Source organism: Mytilus edulis, chromosome 11, assembly GCF_963676685.1.
Source record: "Mytilus edulis chromosome 11, xbMytEdul2.2, whole genome shotgun sequence".
NCBI classification, from domain to species: Eukaryota; Metazoa; Mollusca; class Bivalvia; order Mytilida; family Mytilidae; genus Mytilus; species Mytilus edulis.
The window spans coordinates 4,663,785-4,686,496 of record NC_092354.1 but is presented as its reverse complement, the minus strand read 5'-3'; the positions used below and the strand labels follow the sequence as shown (position 1 = coordinate 4,686,496).

Here is a 22,712-nt window from a genome sequence, read left to right as displayed (position 1 = left end):
AAAAAGACATAAGAGAAAGGGGGTTGAAACCGAAAAAAATATGGGTTCAAAAATAAAATTTACGTAGGATAATCTGAATGAGGTTCTTGGTGTTTTTTTTTTTATTAACTATAACATGTATAATAAAATATTTGATTTGATTATTTCTGTGTTATTATTCTCTATTCTTTAAATTGTAACACCAAATTAGTTTCTAGTCTCTATTATTTATTTGACAGTCCATTTTTCTCCATTCTCTACATGTTTTTGACTATTGTTAAACCCCATTTATGCCCTCCTGAATCCTACCTCCAGTGCAACGACGGTAATTGACAAGGTTTACTGCAATAAATATGTAACTTGGGTAGTCGTAGTCAGCTGTAAAAATACCTTGTACAAGTATACAAGTTTCAATTGCAATAAACGGAGCCCCGTGTATCTTGATGGCACCCAGCTGTGAAACAAATTCATCTCCCATGCTATTGAGACTACCTGTCTTTACAGGTAAAATTAAATATTTGTATATTAGATACAATTAACGGACCTGTAGCAAAACAATGTACCTAACTTTAAGATGGATAAGATTAATCACATTTGCATTTTCGCCGCATAATTACAATTTATTAACGATCAAACTGATTAAAAAATATCTAGATATGAATAGTGATAACAAAGATATTTATAAATTATTTTCCTTTTCCCTCTAATTCATTTTTGTTTTAAATTTATTTTTAATTATATCCGATACTGAAATAGACAATCAGTAGTCTCGGTGATTAGGTGGTGACATATGTCGTCTGCTACTGATAAATACGAAACTATGGTTAAATACGAAACTACGTTATATTAACGTAGCTGAAAAAGTGGAGACTCACACTACACGATAAATCGGTAGTGACCAATCTCTGTGTTATAGTAGTCTCAGCATGTATATATGTCTCTGTTATGAATAACAGCCAGTATTACGTTTAATTATTGTATTATGAGATTACTTTTCCTTGTGTTTTAGAACATATTATTTATCTTATAATTTGTTTTTTAAAACTCTTTTCGTGCAATATATATTAAGCTTGCAAAATGAATTATTTGTGCATCATTGTCCTGAAAATATTGACACAAATTGTGAAATACAAAGAACTGAAATCAAACAGGAGGAAAAGAAAATTGAAATGTGAATGTTTTCATCTTTTTAATTGTTTATTGCCTCATGAAACGATATTTATCATGTTTATGCATATTGATTGAAGGTGAACATGATGAAAGGAAATTAATGACAATCTTGAGTTTTCAACAGGTGTTCACTATTTACAATGATTGTATATTCTGGCGCGTGTAATTGTATAGTATGATGCGTGTACAAAGTTGAAGGTGTTAATTGGATGTTATTATAGCAATAAAACAGGGGACACGCGACTCGTTAATCTCATTTGATGTTCCACATTCATGACATTGTGTGTACTGTTATTACCTTAGGGTGAAGCCACATCTAATGTTGTTCAAGAACAATGAATTATACTGTTAGAAAGGAAATAATATTTCATGTTTTTCAAAGGAAAGTTGACCTTTTTTTTGTTTTTGTTTCAATTGTATAGCGTGTGCATAGAAAGTTAAACGCAATCCCAGAGTCCACCACTTCAACAGATGGTGGGCTGACAATCCCCAAAACAAGTGCATGTGCACGTAAACCTTGCCAACGGAAACGTATTAAAAATGCTAAAACTATATCTATATAATAAAACATTTTAATTAGACATATCTGCTCGTATATTTAAAAAAAAACATTAAATACAAATTTCTTTATATCTAATAAAAAAACAATGTTTTCTTGTCGCTGAATAGTCTTTTTGTCGCTTGTTGTCGCTAAAATAATTCTTGTTGTCGCTTCTTGTCGCTTGTTGACGCTTGTTGTCGCTTCTTGACGCTTGTTGCCGCTAATTAGTGAGACCCAAGTCAGCTATACCGTGTGATGCGTTTTCAGATTGATCACTTGACAACTTCCTGTTTACCAAACACTTGTATGATTTTTATACCCCCGCTTTAAAAAAGGGGGGGTATACTGTTTTACCTCTGTCTGTCCTTTCGTCAGTCCGTCAGTCAGTCCGTCCGTCCCATGAATATTTTTCGTCGCATTTTTCTCAGGAACTACAATTAATACAAGGATTTCTGAAATTTGGTTTCAGGGTTTATCTAAGTCAGCTATACCGTGTGATGTGTTTTCAGATTAATCACTTGACAACTTCCTGTTTACCGAACACTTGTATAATTTTTATACCCCCGCTTTAAAAAAGGGGGGTATACTGTTTTACCTCTGTCTGTCCTTTCGTCAGTCAGTCCGTCCGTCCCATGAATATTTTTCGTCGCATTTTTCTCAGGAACTACAAGACAAGGATTTCTGAAATTTGGTTTCAGGGTTTATCTTAGTCAGGTATACCATGTGATGTGTTTTCAGATTCATCACTCGACAACTTCCTGTTCACCGAACACTTGCATATTTTTACACTATTTAAATATTATCCACTTGCGGGGGTATCATCAGTGAGCAGTAGCTCGCAGTTTCACTTGTTTTTTTTTATAAAAAGCTTGTCGTGAACCTTTCATTTAGACTTTTATAAATGCATTTAGAATCAAAATTGTGCATACAATATAAACAGGTCATGAATTACCATTAATTGGTGGATTATAACTCAATTCAGGTATAATCTACCATCATGATAGTGACCACTAATGAGTGATGACATGTAATTGATTCTGACACTTCATGCTGCAATTTGTTAGGTTTTTTATACGACCGCAAAATTTGAAAAAATTTTCGTCGTATATTGCTATCACGTTGGCGTCGTCGTTGTCGTCCGAATACTTTTAGTTTTCGCACTCTAACTTTAGTAAAAGTGAATAGCAATCTATGAAATTTTAACACAAGGTTTATGATCACAAAATGAAGGTTGGTATTGATTTTGGGAGTTTTGGTCCCAATATTTTAGGAATTAGGGGCCAACAAAGGGCCCAAATAAGCATTATTCTTGGTTTTCGCACAATAACTTTAGTTTAAGTAAAAAGAAATCAATGAAATTTAAACACAATGTTTATGACCACAAAAGGAAGGTTGGTATTGATTTTGGGAGTTTAGGTCCCAACAGTTTAGGAATTAGGGGCCAAAAAGGGACCCAAATAAGCATTTTTCTTGGTTTTCGCACCATAACGTTAGTATAAGTAAATAGAAATCTATGAAATTTAAACACAAGGTTTATGACCATAAAAGGAAGGTTGGTATTGATTTTGGGAGTTTTGGTCCCAACAGTTTAGGAATAAGGGGCCCAAAGGGTCCAAAATTAAACTTTGTTTGATTTCATCAAAATTGAATAATCGGGGTTCTTTGATATGCCGAATCTAACTGTGTATGTAGATTCTTAACTTTTGGTCCTGTTTTCTTATTGGTCTACATTAAGGTCCAAAGGGTCCAAAATTAAACTTAGTTTGATTTTGACAAAAAATGAATTGGTTGGGTTCTTTGATATGCTGAATCTAAAAATGTACTTAGATTCTTGATTATTGGCCCAGTTTTCAAGTTGGTCCAAATCGGGGTCCAAAATTAAACTTGTTTGATTTCATCAAAAATTGAATAAATGGGGTTCTTTGATATGCCAAATCTAACTGTGTATGTAGATTCTTCATTTTTGGTCCTGTTTTCAAATTGGTCTACATTAAAGTCCAAAGGGTCCAAAATTAAACTTAGTTTGATTTTAACAAAAATTGAAATCTTGGGGTTCTTTGATATGCTGAATCCAAACATGTACTTAGATTTTTGATTATGGGCCCATTTTTCAAGTTGGTCCAAATCAGGATCTAAAATTATTATATTAAGTATTATGCAATAGCAAGTCTTTTCAATTGCAAAGTATTGCACAATGGCAAGAAATATCTAATTGCACAATATTGTGAAATAGCAATATTTTTTTTTAATTAGAGTTATCTTTCTTTGTCCAGAATAGTAAGCAAGAAATATCTAATTGCAAAATATTGTGCAATAGCAAGATTTTTTTTTAATTGGAGTTATCTTTCTTTGTCCAGAATCAACTTAAATCTCTGTTATATACAATATACAATGTATGTTCACTTTTTACTACCAACTGATAAATTAAAATAATCTTTACCATTCAGTGATACCCCTGTGAGATGATAATGAATAATTCATGAATATGCATGAACATTTCATGAACAGTTCATCATATCTTCATGAACATTTGATGAGCAATTCATGAACTGAAAATCGACAGTAATGTTCATGAACTTTAATGTTCATGAACAATTCATGAACAAGAAAGGTTCATGAGCATTTAAATGTTCATGAACAACAATGATCATGAACCCTTTCTTGTTCATGAATTGTTCATGAACTTTGTTCATAAATTGTTCATGAACATTGAAGTTCATGAACACTTAAATGTTCATGAACCTTTCTTGTTCATGAATTGTTCCAGTAGATTCCACTGGAATTATCACTGGTAAATCCACAAACTGATTAACTAATATAAAAATTATGTGTGATATATAAACTTCTCTTCCTTTCTGTAATTCAAAACTTGCTGTCTCTGTATTTCCAACAATAATTGCTGAATAAAGGTATTAAAATGGAGTCTGCATAAAATCTGTTTCATATCATTGCTGGCAGCTCATATTTAATCCCCTAAAAGTACAAAAATATCCACAAAGAATCAATTGTTCAAGAGGTTATGATTGTATGAAGCAATACATTCAATAGAAACAGCATTATGCATCTTAAATTGCATTGGAAGTTTAAGTTAAACTCAAATTTAGTACCCCCCCCCCCTCTTTAACCCTTGAAGATGAAACTGGCGACTTAAATTATTATTAACGTTTCACCAAGTTAATTTACGATGAATATTATTCACACAATTTAATTTCTACATATCAGATTATCATATATACCCATGTACCATTTACATGTCAGATTACGATATGTCTGTTATGAATGTGACAACAATATATCAATTTATCATTCTTCAATAATTTATTGTCTGCCTAAACTTTCTGATGTTTTGCTCAGATTAAAATCCTAAATGTTTTATATTGCCTCAACAAATTGTATTTCATAATCATTATATGTTAAATCAAATACTTATCTGAAAACATCTGCGTTTGGATTCTCCATTTTTGTTATCCAGCGTAATCATATTACGTCATATTTGCAAGTGCGTTTATGTCAAGGTGTCAATCTCGTCCCATATAATATCGGCCCGAAGTTGATTCGTCCCTGTTATGGTATTTCAGTGAACTTCTCAAAATCGGTCGACCGTTGGACTACGGAAACAGCCGATTTGCGGGGTTTACCGGTTTGTAGAAATTTAAAATCACAAGAGTTACTTCCCCTTAATATGGGTGTTTGAGAATGTTTTGAAAATGTATTTCACTTTCATTAAAATATACGTTTTCCTTTAACATTTTTAGTTTTGTATATAATATCTATCTTAAAATACAGCTACAACTTCTATTTCATCTTATTTTATTTTTTTATTTTGCAGGAATAAAAAAAATAAAAACACCATACATTTATGATATTTCACGAATAATTAGGTAAAATGTTCTACTCTTAACAGTCGAAACGGTACCTATGATACTCATTTATACGTGTGATGTAAGTTATAAATGTTACACCTAGTGATTCATCAAAACTTCATGAACATTCATAAATACTTTTAATGAACATTTCATGAATTTTTATGAGCAGCTAGTGATTCATCAAAACTTCATGAACATTCATAAAATACTTTTAATGAACAGTTCATGAATTAAATTCATGAACCTTCATTTATGAATTATTTATGAATTTTCATGTACCATTCATGAACATTCAGGAACCATTCATGATAGTTCATGAAGTCATGAATTTCTTCTCGCCGGGGTAACAAGCATTTTTTTACATCTTAATATTTTATGATGTATTTAAATGAGTAGTTATTGTTGAAAACTCCATTAGAAATTTTAATTGAGATTAGTTTTTGAATAAGGGAAAGGGGGATGTGATTAAAAAAATTGGGTTCAATTTTTCTCATTTGAAATTTCATAAATAAAAAGAAAATTTCTTCAAACATTTTTTTGAGAGGATTAATATTCAACAGCATAGTGAATTGCTCTAAGAGAAAACAAAAATTTTAAGTTCATTAGAACACATTCATTCTGTGTCAGAAACCTATGCTGTGTCAACTATTTAATCACAATCCAAATTTAGAGCTGAATCCAGCTTGAATGTTGTGTCCATACTTGCCCCAACCGTTCAGGGTTCAACCTCTGCGGTCGTATAAAGCTACGCCCTGCGGAGCATCTGGTTTTTAGAGAAACCTAAAAAATAATGTAACCCTCCTTTTCCTACTGATAAATTCTGAGTTTTCATCTATTAAATCTGTAGTCTCTTCCTGTTCATCTCGACTAACAAATTTTAAAGTTAGAACTGATGCAGACTTAAGGAAACCAATTGTGAATATTTTTCAAAACACAGCAGAGGAAGTCAGAAGCAATTACATGTCACTAATGCAGCATTCACGATTAACTTTAGAGTCCACAAGCCCGAAGCTCAATTAAAAAAAAAATTTAGTTGGATTCTGTTGTCTGACAAATGTCTGAAGTCTGAAAGCAATTTTAATTACCAGCCAATGCCGTAGGACTTGTGGTTAAGCGTGAAGACTGCTAATGAGTACTCATCATAGCTTAAGATGGTATATGAAAAAAGATGCTCGTAGGACTTGTGGTTAAGCATGAAGACTGCTAATGAGTACTCATCAAAGGTATATTAAAAAAGATGCTCGAATATCTCTTTAAAATTTTTTTATGATAAAAACTGCATTATACCTCAACATGCATCAGTGACACTCGAATAAAAAAAAAAGTTTAAAAAGGCCAAATAAAGTACGAAGTTGAAGACCATTGAGGACCAAAAATTCCTAAAAGTTTGCCAAATACTGCTAAGGTAATCTATTCCTGAGGTAGAAAAGCCTTAGTATTTCAAAAATTCAAAGTTTTGTAAATTTGGTGTATTTACTGTCTTCTGATTGGTTAAAAGTATTAGTTTTATTTTCAATGTTGTCAATTTTTATGGCGACACGCCCACTCTAACCTTGTGTATTCATACGCCAACATGTGTATACGTTGTTATTGTTAATATAAATAGTATAAAAAGTTCTTTGAACCTTATTTTTGATAGAAATTTATTTATAATCATGATAATGAATGGCAATAATTTATTTTGAATTTATTGAACCATTAAATTAATTTTTGACTCTTTTCACATTTTACATAATCCGCTAAATAAATTCAAAATAAATAATAGCCATTCATTAATTATGACCATATCAATGATAATTTACATGTTTAAGTTAACATTTTATATAAATAAATCTTTATTTGCAGATTCTTATCAGGCTAATTGACTGGTGGCAGATAGGGTAAAAATGTATGTAATATAAAGTGGCATTAAGGCCATGAGGACAGACAGTACAATAAAATGCTGAAGTTGCAGTAAGAGTTTGACGAAGGCCCACGTGTAATCCCTTATTGACAGTTGCAGAACTCTGACCAACAGATTTCACATTGGGTATTTAACATGTTTCATCATTTAATCATATTGATAATTAAACAGAGGCTTTACCTAAACAAGTTTCTTTCAAAACAACGTAAAGGCAAAGTGTACACAATTAACTACTCCACAGAATTTTTTATGCACCGGCCGTAACGGAGGGGGAATTAAGTTTTACCCTTGTCTGTCTGTACGTACGTACGTCCGTACGTCCCAAAGTTGGTTTCCGTTCTCTTACTTTAGTTTGCCTCAACTAAATGTTATGAAACTTATACACAATGCTTATTACCACAAAACACAAATCAAGTATGAGTTTTGGTGGCGTCACTTTAACGGTTCTAGAGTTATGCCCCTTTACAAATGGACAAATTGCTGAATTTTCATTTCCGTTCTGTTACTTTAGTTTGCCTCAACTAAATGTTATGAAACTTATACACAATGCTTATTACCACAAAACACAAATCAAGTATGAATTTTGGTGGCGTCACTTTAACGGTTCTAGAGTTATGCCCCTTTCATGCCTTTACAAATGGACAAATTGCTGAATTTTCATTTCCGTTCTGTTACTTTAGTTTGCCTCAACCAAATGTTATGAAACTTATACACAATGCTTATTACCACAGAACACAGATCAAGTTTGAATTTTGGTTGTGTTGCTTTAACCATTATAGAGTTGTGCCCCTTTACCATGTTTACAAATGGAAAAAATTGCTGAATTTTTCGTTTCCGTTCTCTAACAAGTTAGCCTCAACCGAATGTTATGAAACTTATACACCATGCTTATTCATGTTATTACCACAAAATACAGATCAGGTTTGAATTTTAGGGGTGTCAATATTACTGTTCTACAGTTATGCCCCTTTATAACGTTATATGATATGCAAGCGGGGGCATCATCTGTGTCCCATGGACACATTCCCCATTTATTTAATTATCACATATTTGGATTCTGCTTGTAAAAATACACCAGAAAAATTTTGAATGTGTTTTTCACTGTAATGGTCAAATGTCATGTAGAACCCCCTTTAACAAACTTTAACAAAACAGAACCGATCAAACTTTCATTAATTTTCATGATTATATTTTATGTTTTTTTGTTTCTTTTAGTTAATGCCCCTTAGAAATATTTCTCTTCAAATTACAACTCTTGTGTACAAACATGATAAAATGTTGTGTTTTTCTTTTACAGGATATAATGGCAAGTTGGGATCAGGTAAGATTTTCTTCTTTAAAGTCAATGGTCATGTGACCAGTATGTTGCCTATAAACTGTACATAAAGATACAGGAGTGTAGTATTCTCAGAGTCAGTCAGAGGGAGAATAGGAGAAATTAGATTGACTATAGTTATGGTCATGACAGTGAACAGAATTTCCATATATATACAAATTATCACTATTTTACGAAATTTTCCTTTGATCTTACTAACTGATAATTTCCTTTCTCAGCACTGTAGAGTGATACCAAAAATTATCGATAGATACTAAGGGTGCACATGCCGTTGTCAATGAAATTGTGTTTTTCTTTTACAAGATATAAGGCCAACATTAAAAATATCTTTGTTTCCCCTCTCCCTCTCCCGACTGAGGTTGTTAGAGTATGGGTAGGTAGGTAGGCAAATTATTTTATTTTATTCCTTGATATGGTTTTCTATATTGAATTTGTACAAAATTCAACAGGTAAGGCTCGTCAAGAAAAGTGGGGTATTCCCTGTATTCTAATTCAGTGTACACCACAGTTTTCTGGTGTTCAAAAAACAGTATACAGGGACCTTCTTTTTTTTCCCTATTCATTTAATGTAATGAAATCTACAAAAGCGCACATTCTACTTGTGATAACAATGCTTAATGATAGCAAGTGTTTTTTTAGTTAGAAAATCAAACGTATTTCACGTCTAATTTGATGCATAACTCACAACAAAACAATTCCTTTGTTCACTAATTCATACCTTAATCATCAATTATGAGATGACAAAAAGATACATGTATGTTAATCACTTGGGAATTAAAATTCAATGAATTTAGTTATGTTCAGTTACACCTGGATCATGCAGCTTGGTCAATTGATTTCTAAACAAAGATTTGTATGTACTTTTCGAGTTCTAGAAGAAACAAGGCTTCACTTTATATTCATGTTTTGTATTTCCTAAAATACTTTTAATAAGTATTTACGAATTCTACTGATGCAGTTATAACGTTAAAATGTGTCCTTTTGTAATGTTCATGCCATAAATGAAATCCCATTTAAACTGGTTTTTTTTTACACCAGAAAACAGGGACGTTCCCTAAAAGCAGGGAAAACATGTATCACACATTTCCTGACTTGTGCCCAACCTGTTCAAAGACAAAGTAGATAGATTTTAAAGCACGAGTCAGACCATTTTTACTCAAAGTCTTTAAGATTTTATCCTTTAAACAGGAACAGAGGTTAGACACAAAGCAAATCAAGATGCACTCAGCGGGTTAAAAGATGCTTCAGTTTTTTTTATTTTTAAAAAAAGATCACCCTTGCACACAAACAAATCGTGTGGAAAGCATTTTGTTTGTTTTCCTCGAATCATGTAGACGCTTCAATGCAAAAATACCTTGATTTAAAACGCTCGTTGACTACAGCATCGGTAAGGTATCACCAAAACCCAACGATCGTTGACTACAGCATCGGAAAGATATCACTAATAACCAACATAGCAAAAAAAAATAGTGGACAAGAATGGCCAATAAAATTTTTCGGGTCGCGTTGATTTTACCGGGTCGGTTGTGTGAGGGGTAACAAACAATATTTTATTTTTGGCCTAATGGCAAGTTGGAATAAGGTAAGATTTTCTTCTTAAAAATCAATTGTCATGTGACATATGTTGTCTATAAACTGTACATAAATATAAAGGTGTGTAGTATTCTCAGTCAGTCAGTGGCATGTGACCTATGTCATGCGACCTATGTTGTCTATAAACTGTACATAAAGATACAGGAGTGCAGTATTCCTAGGGGGAAGTCAGTGTCATGTGACCTATGTTGTCTTATAAACTGTACATAAAGATACAGTGTGCAGTATTCTCAGGGGGAGAACAGGAGAAATCAAAAGGACTACAGTGAACAGAATTTCAATATACAAAATTCCAGAAGACAAAAAAAAAGGAACGTAAGATATTGTAGGACAGTCACAACTTTTTAAGTCGAAGAGAATCTGACATCGCCATGGAAAAAAATGAAAAACAATCAAAATTCAACAGTCTACATTAGTCATTTCAGGGCCTTTTATAGCTGACTATGCCATATGGGCTTTGATCATTGTTGAAGGCTGTATGGTGACTTATAGTTGTTATTTTCTGTGTCATTTGGTCTATTTTGTATAATTGTCTCATTGGCAATCATACCACATCTTCTTTTTATATTCAAAACATTACATAGACAACTAAAGACCGAGCAACACAAACCTCAACAAAAACTTAGGCTGATCTCAAAACTGATGCATAATACAATCATGACAATTGTCTACAGACTTTTCTAAAAAAACTCTGAAATTATAGACAACAATTTCACTCCTTCTTGGTAATCACTGTATTTGGTATAAACTGTTGAAACTGTAAAAATGTAGCTTGTTAAATTCAATTATTACATTTATAATACATTTGTATGTTCTAGAGGAAAATGTAAAAGCTTTGTTTTGCTTACAGAAACTTCTTACAGCTGCAGAGGAGGGGAATATAAAAGAGGTGGAGTTATGTGTAAAGAACAGAGCTAACTTGGAATGTAGAGGATTTGTAAGTAAAGTAAAATGTTTAACACATTTACAGATATTTAATGTATAGTACACATAATGTGGATCAGTTAAACACTGCCCTTGTAAGTGTTCAGTGATTCAGTGTACATTCTATTTATTATACCCCATGCAACGGGTTCCGGAGGGTATAATGTTTTTGACCCGTCCGTCCGTCAGTAAAAAAAAATTCTAGGAGTTACGCCCCTTTGAAATTATTTACTTTAATGTACTACTGCAACAGTTTGTCATCGCAACTCCTCTCAAACCACACAACAGAATTTCACGAAACCTTTTCAGAAAATAAGGACATACTATATAGTTGTGCATATCGACAGGAAATTGCGATTCAATTTTTTTTCTAGGAGTTACGCCCCTTTGAACTTATTTACTTTAATGTACTACTGCAACAGTTTGTCATTGCAACTCCTCTCAAACCACACAACAGAATTTCATGATACTTCATATCTGCATACAACTGAAATATTGTGATTTACTTCATTACACTGATGAATACCACTCCAGTTTGTATGTCAAAGAGTTGCTGTCTGATACTTCATAACTGTATACAATTGAAATATTGTGATTTACTTGATTACACGTAACATAGTATTCTACACAAAAAACATTACTTTGGTTAAAAAAAAATCTTGCATGACCATGACTTGAGACATGACACCTGATGATACAACTTTTATTTACCACTCTTGTACTGAACATGACATGTGACACCTGATCATACAACTTTCATTTACCACTCCAGTACTGAACATGACATGTGACACCTGATTATACAACATTCATTTACCACTATTGTACTAAACATGACATGTGACACCTGATCATACAACATACATTTATCACTCCTGTACTAAACATGATGTATGACACCTGATCAAACAACTTTCATTTACCACTCTTGTACTGAACATGACATGTGACACCTGATCATACAACTTTCATTTACCACTCCAGTACTGAACATGACATGTGACACCTGATCATACAACTTTCATTTACCACTCCAGTACTGAACATGACATGTAACACCTGATTATACAACATTCATTTACCACTCTTGTACTAAACATGACATGTGACACCTGATCATAAAACCTGCATTTACCACTCCTGTATTGAACATGACATGTAACACCACATCATACAACATTCATTTACCACTCCTGTACTGAACATGACATGTGACACCTGATCATAAAACATGTGACATACCAATGACACTCTTTACCTCAACACAAACATGTGACATAGCAATGACACTCTTTACCTCAACACCAACATGTGACATAGCAATGACACTCTTTACCTCAACACCAACATGTGACATAGCAATGACACTCTGATAGTCAACACCAACATGTGACATAGCAATGACACTCTTTACCTCAACACCAACATGTGACATAGCAGTGACACTCTTTACCTCAACACCAACCTGTGACATAGCAATGACACTCTGATAGTCAACACCAACATTTGACATAGCAATGACACTCTTTACCTCAACACCAACATGTGACATAGCAATGACACTCTTTACCTCAACACCAACATGTGACATAGCAATGACACTCTGATAGTCAACACCAACATTTGACATAGCAATGACCATATGACACTCTTTACCTCAACATAAACATGTGACATAGCAATGACACTCTTATAGTCAACACCAACAAGTGACATAGCAATGACACTCATATGCTCAACACCAACATGTGACATAGCAATGACACTCATATGCTCGACACCAACATGTGACATAGCAATGACACTCTTATAGTCAACACCAACATGTGACATAGCAATGACACTCATATGCTCAACACCAACATGTGACATAGCAATGACACTCTTATACTCAACATGTGACATAGCAGTGACACTATTATACTCAACACCAACATGTGGCATAGCAATGAAACTCTTTACCTCAACACCAACATGTGACATAGCAATGACACTCATATGATCAACACCAACATGTGACATAGCAATGACACTCTTATACTCAACACCAACATGTGACATAGCAATGACACTCTTTACCTTAACACCAACATGTGACATAGCAATGACACTCTTTACCTTAACACCAACATGTGACATAGCAATGACACTCTTATAGTCAACACCAACATGTGACATAGCGATGACACTCATATGCTCGACACCAACATGTGACATAGCAATGACACTCTTTACCTTAACACCAACATGTGACATAGCAATGACACTCTTATACTCAACACCAACATGTGGCATAGCAATGACACTATTATGCTCAACACCAACATGTGGCATAGCAATGACACTATTATGCTCAACACCAACATGTGGCATAGCAATGAAACTCTTTACCTCAACACCAACATGTGACATAGCAATGACACTCATATGATCAACACCAACATGTGACATAGCAATGACACTCTTATGCTCAACACCAACATGTGACATAGCAATGACACTCATATGCTTGACACCAACATGTGACATAGCAATGACACTCTTATAGTCAACACCAACATGTCACTTAGCAATGACACTCTTATACTCAACACTAACATGTGACATAGCAATGACACTCTTATAGTCAACACCAACATGTGACATAGCAATGACACTCTTATAGTCAACACCAACATGTGACATAGCAATGACACTCTTATACTCAACACCAATATGTGACATAGCAATGACACTCTTATAGTCAACACCAACATGTGGCATAGCAATGACACTCATGATCAACACCAACATGTGGCATAGCAATGACACTCTTATAGTCAACACCATCATGTCTCTTAGCAATGACACTCTTACAGTCAACACTAACATTTGACACATCAATGACACTCTTATAGTCAACACCAACATGTGACATAGCAATGACACTATTTACCTCAACACCAACATGTGACATAGCAATGACACTCTTTACCTCAACACCAACATGTGACATACCATAACACTCTTATAGTCAACACCAACATGTGACATAGCAATGACACTCTTATAGTCAATACCAACATGTGACATAACAATGACACTCTTTACCTCAACACCAACATGTGACATAGCAATGACACTCTTTACCTCAACACCAACATGTGACATATCAATAACACTCTGATAGTCAACACCAACATTTGACATAGCAATGAGCAGATGACACTTTTTACCTCAACATAAACATGTGACATAGCAATGACTCTCTTGTGACATATCAATGCCACCCTTATAGTCAACACCAACATGTCACTTAGCAATGACACTCTTATAGTCAACACTAACATGTGACATATCAATGACACTCTTATAGTCAACACCAACATGTGACATAGCAATGACACTCTTATAGTCAACACCAACATGTGACATAGCAATGACACTCTCATAGTCAACACTAACATGTGACATAGCAATGACACTCGTATGCTCAACACCAACATGTGACATAGCAATGACACTCTTATATTCAACATCAACATGTCACTTAGCAATGACACTCTTATAGTCAACACTAACATGTGACATAGCAATGACACTCTTATAGTCAACACCAACATGTGACTTAGCAATGACACTCTTATAGTCAACACTAACATATGACATATCAATGACACTCTTATAGTCAACACCAACATGTGACATAGCAATGACACTCTTATAGTCAACACCAACATGTGACATATCAATGACACTCTACCTCAACACCAACATGTGACAGCAATGACACTCTACCTCAACACCAACATGTGACATAGCAATGACACTCTACCTCAACACCAACATGTGATATAGCAATGACACTCTTATAGTCAACACCAACATGTGACATAGCAATGACACTCATATGCTCAACACCAACATGTGACATAGCAACGACACTCTTGTAGTCAACACCAACATGTCTCTTAGCAATGACACTCTTATAGTCAACACTAACATTTGACATAGCAATGACACTCATATGCTCAACACCAACATGTGAAATAGCAACCACACTCTTATAGTCAACACCAACATGTCAGTTAGCAATGACACTCTTATACTCAACACCAACATGTGACATAGCAATGACATTCTTATACTCAACACCAGCATGTGGCGTAGCAGTACCTCTCTTTACCTCAACATCAACATGTGACATAGCAGTGACACTCTTATACTCAACACACATATGTATGTGACGTAGCAGTGACACTCTTATACTCAACACACATATGTATGTGACATAGCAGTGACACTATTATACTCAACACCAACATGTGACATAGCAATGACACTCTTATACTCAACACCAACAGGTGACATAGCAATGACATTCTTATACTCAACACCAGCATGTGGCGTAGCAGTACCACTCTTTACCTCAACAACAACATGTCACATAGCAGTGACACTCTTATACTCAACACACATATGTATGTGACGTAGCAGTGACACTCTTATACTCAACACACATATGTATGTGACATAGCAGTGACACTATTATACTCAACACCAACATGTGACATAGCAATGACACTCTAGTACTCAACACTAACATGTGACATAGCAATGACACCCTTATACTCAACACCAAGATGTGACATAGCAATGGCACTCTTATACTCAACACCAACATGTGACATAGCAATGAAACTCTTTACCTCAACACCAACATGTGACATAGCAATGCCATTATTACACTCATCACAAACAAGTGACAGATCACACTTATAGGTAATGCAAACTTTAAAAAAATAAACTTGGCTTATTGCAGTCCTTTACTTATACTCACCACAAACATACGCCATTGCTATATTACCCTTATACTTCACCACAAACATACACCATTGCTATATTACCCTTATACTCACCACACACATACACCATTGCTATATTACCCTTACACTCACCACAAACATACGTCATTGCTATATTACCCTTATACTCACCACAAACATACACCATTGCTATATTACCCTTATACTCACCACAAACATACACCATTGCTATATAACCCTTATACTCACCAGACACATACACCATTGCTATATTACCTTTATACACACCACAAACATACACCATTGCTATATTACCCTTATACTCACCACAAACATACACCATTGCTATATTACCCTTATACTCACCACACACATACACCATTGCTATATTACCCTTATACACACCACACACATACACCATTGCTATATTACCCTTATACTCACCACAAACATACACCATTGCTATATTACCCTTATACTCACCACAAACATACACCATTGCTATATTACCCTTATACTCACCACACACATACACCATTGCTATATTACCCTTATACTCACCACAAACATACACCATTGTTATATTACTCTTATACACAACAACACATATGATATGAAGCAGCTGGTAGACACCCAACATTTTATACGGAAATACCACTAAATATTTTCTAAGCTTTGATCATTATTTTGAAACGACACAAAATACTGTTAATCAGACAGGTTTAATGGACAACAAATATTTGTTAGAATTATATAAAGTGGGGTCTCATTTTATTTGTAACATAGAACTGAATCGGATAGTAAAGGTTTTATTTTGTTTCCTGACGAAAAATTATTTTGTTGACATTTGATTTTAAGAAGTTGATGAGAACGAGTTGTGTTAACATCTTTAGTCAGATAATGTTAATTCTACAGATCTAATGTAAAACATCTTTTAAAAATAACAAATACTTGACAGAATTATATAAAGTGGGGTCTTATTTTTCTTGTCTCTTCGTACTGAATCAGAAAATATAACTCGTTTTAATGTTTCTTGAAATTTTTTTTTTTTCAACTTTTGATCATTCTATGTAATCATTGTTAATCAGACAGATTTAATGGACAACAAATATTTGTTAGAATTATATAAAGTGGGGTCTCATTTTAATTGTCTTGTCCAGCTGAGTCCATTGATATAAATATTGTTTATGTTTCTAGAAAAAACTTGTTTTTTTAACCTGACAGTTCTGATGGAAGTTTTGACATCTCACAATAAAACATGTTGTTTATTTGTTGTTTATGTAGAATATAAATACAAGTGTGACTGGTCATTTTATTCAGTTTTGACCACTGATTCATGTGATATATATTTTGTTTATATTTATTACACAACATTGTCCAGTTTATGACACAAGTTTTGATGTCTGTTATATGTTGATATTACAGATTGGAAGGACACCATTAATGTGGGCGGCTGTGAGAGGACACCTGGAGGTGGTGACTTTCCTAGTTACTCAAGGAAGTCAGTTAGAAGTTACAGACTGGGTAATGATAGAAATAATGACCTTACTATGACCAAACACCACTTTATACACAATCTACACAAAATCATGTTGTTAATCAGACAGGTTTAATGGACAACAAATATTTGTTAGAATTAAATCAAGTGGGGTCTCATTTTATTCGTAACACAGAACTGAATCAGATAGTTAAGGTTTTTTTTTGTTTCCTGACGAAAAATTATTTTGTAAACATCTGATTTTAATGAGAAGTTGATGAGAAAAAGTTGTGTTAACATCTTTAGTCAGATAATGTTAATTCTACAGATCTAATGTAAAACATCTTTTAAAAATAACAAATACTTGACAGAATTATATAAAGTGGGGTCTTATTTTTCTTGTCTCTTCGTACTGAATCAGAAAATATAACTCGTTTTAAGGTTTCTAAAAAAAAGTTTTTTTTTTAACCTGACAGTTCTGATGGAAGTTCTGACATCTCACAATAAAACATGTTGTTTATTTGTTGTTTATGTAGAATATAAATACAAGTGTGACTGGTCATTTTAATCAGTTTTGACCACTGATTCATGTGATATATATTTTGTTTATATTTATTACACAACATTGTCCAGTTTATAACACACGTTTTGATGTCTGTTATATGTTGATATTACAGGGAGGAAGGACACCATTAATGTTGGCGGCTTGGTTTGGACACCTGGAGGTGGTGACTTTCCTAGTCACTCACGGAAGTCAGTTAGAAGCCACAGACCAGGTAATGATAGATATAATATAATTACCTTACTCTGACCAAACATCAGTTTATACAGAATCTACAAAAAATCATGTTGTTAATCAGACACGTTTAATGGACATCAAATATTTGTTAGAATTATATAAAGTGGGGTCTCATTTTATTCGTAACACAGAACTGAATCAGATAGTTAAGGTTTTATTTTGTTTCTTGACAAAAAATTATTTTGTAAACATCTGATTTTAATGAGAAGTTGATGAGAACGAGTTGTGTTAACATCTTTAGTCAGATAATGTTAATTCTACAGATTTAATGTAAAACATGTTTTAAAAATAACAAATACTTGACAAAATTATATAAAGTGGGGTCTTATTTTTCTTGTCTCTTCGTACTGAATCAGAAAATATAACTTGTTTTAATGTTTCTAGAAAAAAGTTTTTTTTCAACTTTGGTCATTCTACTGAATCAGCATAAAATCATGTTGTTTATCATACATGTTAAATGGACAACAAATACTTGTAAGACTTAAATAAAGTGAGGGTTGCTATTATTTGACTTGTTACACATATAATTAAGACTTTACTAATCTTTGTTTACCTTTTTTGTTTCACTGAATCAGAAAATATACATTGAATTTATATATCTTAATCTACCATTTAATAGTTTATACACAAATATAATTGGATATTTTCTTACCCGATGTTATATTTCTTACATTTGGTAAATCCTTTGACTCCTCTCATGATTTTGTTATCACACACCATTAACATGTTTATATTTTTATATTGTTATAGGATGGAGGAACAGCTTTACATCTTGCTGCTCAGTATGGAGGGATTGATGTAACAAAATGGTTAACAGATAAAGGATGCAGTCCTTGGGTGAAAACAATATGGGTAACATTCAGTTTTATTCTTATTAGATAGATAGATATTTTATTCTCTAAAAACTAAATACAAGTCAACAGAGAAAGTACAATTACAATATAAATACAAATACAATAGTTGAGGATAAACAGCTGCAGATAAAATATAATAAAGTACAACTTTTAAGTTTATGATGAAATACCTGTATAATAAACAGGTTAAACTAAATATGAAGAAATTAGTTTGTGCTTAACTTTTACATGGAGGGACAAACCTTTTTACTAATACACTTAATGAATGAGCACAGTTTTCTTAAGGAGGCTTGCGGGTACAAGATTTTCAGAAAAAAATTAAACAATAATTTTTCATTACAAATTTCATTTATTACCTTAAAGGGAAATCACTATTTATACTACTAATAATAATTCATTGAAATTTTGCATGTAGACAGATCATACTTATTACGATATTTTAGGCGGAAAAAATTTTGGGGTCACCGATGTTGTTTTCGAGATATGACGTCATTAAAACTTAAAAGAATCGCGTTATACCAAAATATAGAAATAGCGCTCTAAATTGCTTTAAAATGGCAAAATTATTGAAAAACGATTTTAAACTGAAATATCAAATACAGCCAAATGTTATTTGTACCTTAAACACATTTAATTGTCTCTGTTTCCTTATTTTTGGAGGCCTTTGAACATTTCCCGCCATTTTTAATTGCTATTTATAATAGATTTTTCTTGAAATAAAAAAAATCTACTAATGTTTTTCCCTTCAAACTTATGCATAAGTTGCAGCTTCAGGGAAGATTTTAAAAGCATAAATAAAAAAGGGGGGTCACCGATGTTTTAAATCCGTTAAAAAAGGAAATAATCTTATCATCGAATTTTGGCGGGAACTATAAACTTTTCTGTTAACGTTATAGAACGACGTTGCTGGCATTTTGATAACAGCATTTCTTGCAACGCTTGGGCTGAATTAAAATATAATAACTATATCATGATTGGTATTTTGATTATTCATTAATATTTTTAAAAATCTTTTGAATCGTTAAATATAGATACAGTAACATTTTATTGTAAAGTAATTGTCAAAGTTGAAGTCATCTTTAGTATTTCTTAATTGCATTTGTTGTATGGGAAAAACGAATGTTTGTCTCCGATGATGCCGTATTATGCAAATAAGTTTCGGCTTCCAGGTAAAGAATCTTCTATCTCAGAAGACCGAAGGTATCCGTGCTAAAAAGTAACACGTTCCATTTAGACTGCAGACAGGATAATTTCACGAGCTTGTCCATTCGCACCGTGTAGTTAAACCTGAAATGCCGTGTTTAAAATGCCATAAACTCAAAACGTAAATAAAAACTATTTTCGTAAGGAATTAAAAAATGGTTAACATTTCCGTAATTACACAACGCTTCATAAGTCAGTTATTCGAACTGTGGAAACCAATTTTTTGTCTGAGTTCTATCATCCCGCACCCATTTTTCATACATCGTTTCGTGTTCATTGTACATAATATGTTCAGTGTTCATCGCCTGGGTATGAAAGCTTTATGTATTACTTATATATATATATGATATTTCCGTTCGATTATTCGCGCAACCTTGGTACGTTATGAGAAACTAGTACAATGCATCTGATAATTCAGTGCTATTACATATTGACAATAAAAGACACATTGTTATATTGATATCAGGAACATATAATGTTCCCAGTTGATATGTAATAAAAAAATCTTTTAACTTATAATACAGGGATGATTCCACTATATAGTTTAGGGCCGCTTGGCGGCCCGAAAATTGGCCAGCGGCCCCAAAAAATATTTGTGAATATAAATTCCCAATTCATGAAAATAAAATAAAATTCGGTTTTCCAGGAAAGTTTAGGATTTTATTCGTTATAGGTTGAAAAATATAGGCAAAGTATAGATGTTTACAGTGTCCTATATTTTGACTTTAGTGGACGATTTGATTCTGTCAAAGATATCTATGATTATGTCAACATTTGGTAAACAATTTTAGCAGCCAGATTCAATTGATTAAAATGTTATTGGATTATTTGATCTCGTAAAAGTAGATCGCCTAGCAGGTTGATCATAAACATGTTTGTCAAAATTGGTGTGAAAGCAGACCTCGGCTAAGAGCAAGTTCAAATTTTGATATAATATTGATTAATCCATTTTTATGGGCGCTGATCTCGTAAAAGCAGATCGCCCAGAAGGGCTGCATGGTTATATAATTTGATGAAAATACCGGTAAATTATTTTATATTTGGCTCTATTTCATCAAAAGACAAAAGTTTGAGCGTTTTTGAATAGTAATGTTGATGATTAGACCATTCATGAAATACGATATGTCACCATTTAATATAGAACTGTTTCAAAAGTTATGAAAATGATCCTTTCTTCTTCTTTAGAATACCATCAACTTTTTGAGAATTACTTTCCGGCGCATGCATAAATAGTTTTAAGTTAATTCAAATATTCTTTTATTTATTTATGAAATTTACAATTTTTCCAAATAATTTTAAAGTTCACTGGTCAATTGCTTTAAATATCTTATATATTAAGTATATATATAAACTTTTGTAATTGTCTTTCTGAATACGAGAATGGACCAGTTCAATTTGAAATCCATTTTAATCAAGGTAAACTTATAAAGATGACCTGTTGAAAAATACCAAATGGATGATTTTTTTTTCATTGGTTTATATGGCAAGCCATTTTGCTATTTAATTAAATTTCAAGATATCTTATACACTTTATAAGATATCTTGTATAGTTTATGATATATTATGAAATATCTTACAGATTATATAAGATATCTTATAAAGTTTATGAACTTTACAATTTTTAAAATAATTTCATAAAATGTGTAAGAGATATCTTATAAACTTTATGAAATTTACAATTTTTAAAATAATTTCATAAATTATATGAGATATCTTATAAACTATATGAGATATCTTATTAACTATATAAGATATTTTATAAACTAAATGTATTGTTTATAAGATGTCTTATATGAAAGATGTTCATAAGATATATTAATAACTTTAGGAGATATCTTTAAAAGTATATGAGATATCTATAAAATATATAATTTATAAGATATCTTATATAAATTTCTTTATAAGATATCTTATATAAATTTCTTTATAAGATATCTTATATAAATTTCTTTATAAGATATCCCATAAACTATATAAGATCTCTAAATCTAACTTATCTAAATTATAAAAGATATTTATAAGATATCTCATATACTTTATGAGATCTCTAATAAACTTGACATTTGATTAAATAGTCAAACGGCTTGCCATAGATTTATGTAAGCTGGTATATATGTTTATGTATATGTTATATGCCCAGGTTACTTTGAAGTAAGGCGTCAAAGTAAAAAAAATATAATAGCCTTTCAAGATGTCATAATTATTTGGACTAGTGGATCATGTGCACTGATATTCATGTAATACAACTTCCCTAGTCATGCT

The 22,712-nt window shown here is 32.6% G+C and overlaps 1 protein-coding gene across 1 annotated transcript in view; it reads left to right on the top strand.

Annotated features, from left to right (window-relative positions):
• The window catches only part of LOC139493903 (uncharacterized), an 89,333-nt gene that overhangs the window by 4,498 nt on the left and 62,123 nt on the right, over positions 1 to 22,712 (top strand). Inside the window, exons 2-7 of the mRNA XM_071282065.1 lie at positions 7,402 to 7,585; positions 8,757 to 8,780; positions 11,239 to 11,325; positions 17,543 to 17,641; positions 18,272 to 18,370; positions 19,144 to 19,245. Of these exons, the coding sequence (XP_071138166.1) occupies positions 8,763 to 8,780; positions 11,239 to 11,325; positions 17,543 to 17,641; positions 18,272 to 18,370; positions 19,144 to 19,245 (405 nt within the window). The 5' untranslated portion in view covers positions 7,402 to 7,585; positions 8,757 to 8,762. The remainder of the gene's footprint in view (positions 1 to 7,401; positions 7,586 to 8,756; positions 8,781 to 11,238; positions 11,326 to 17,542; positions 17,642 to 18,271; positions 18,371 to 19,143; positions 19,246 to 22,712) is intronic.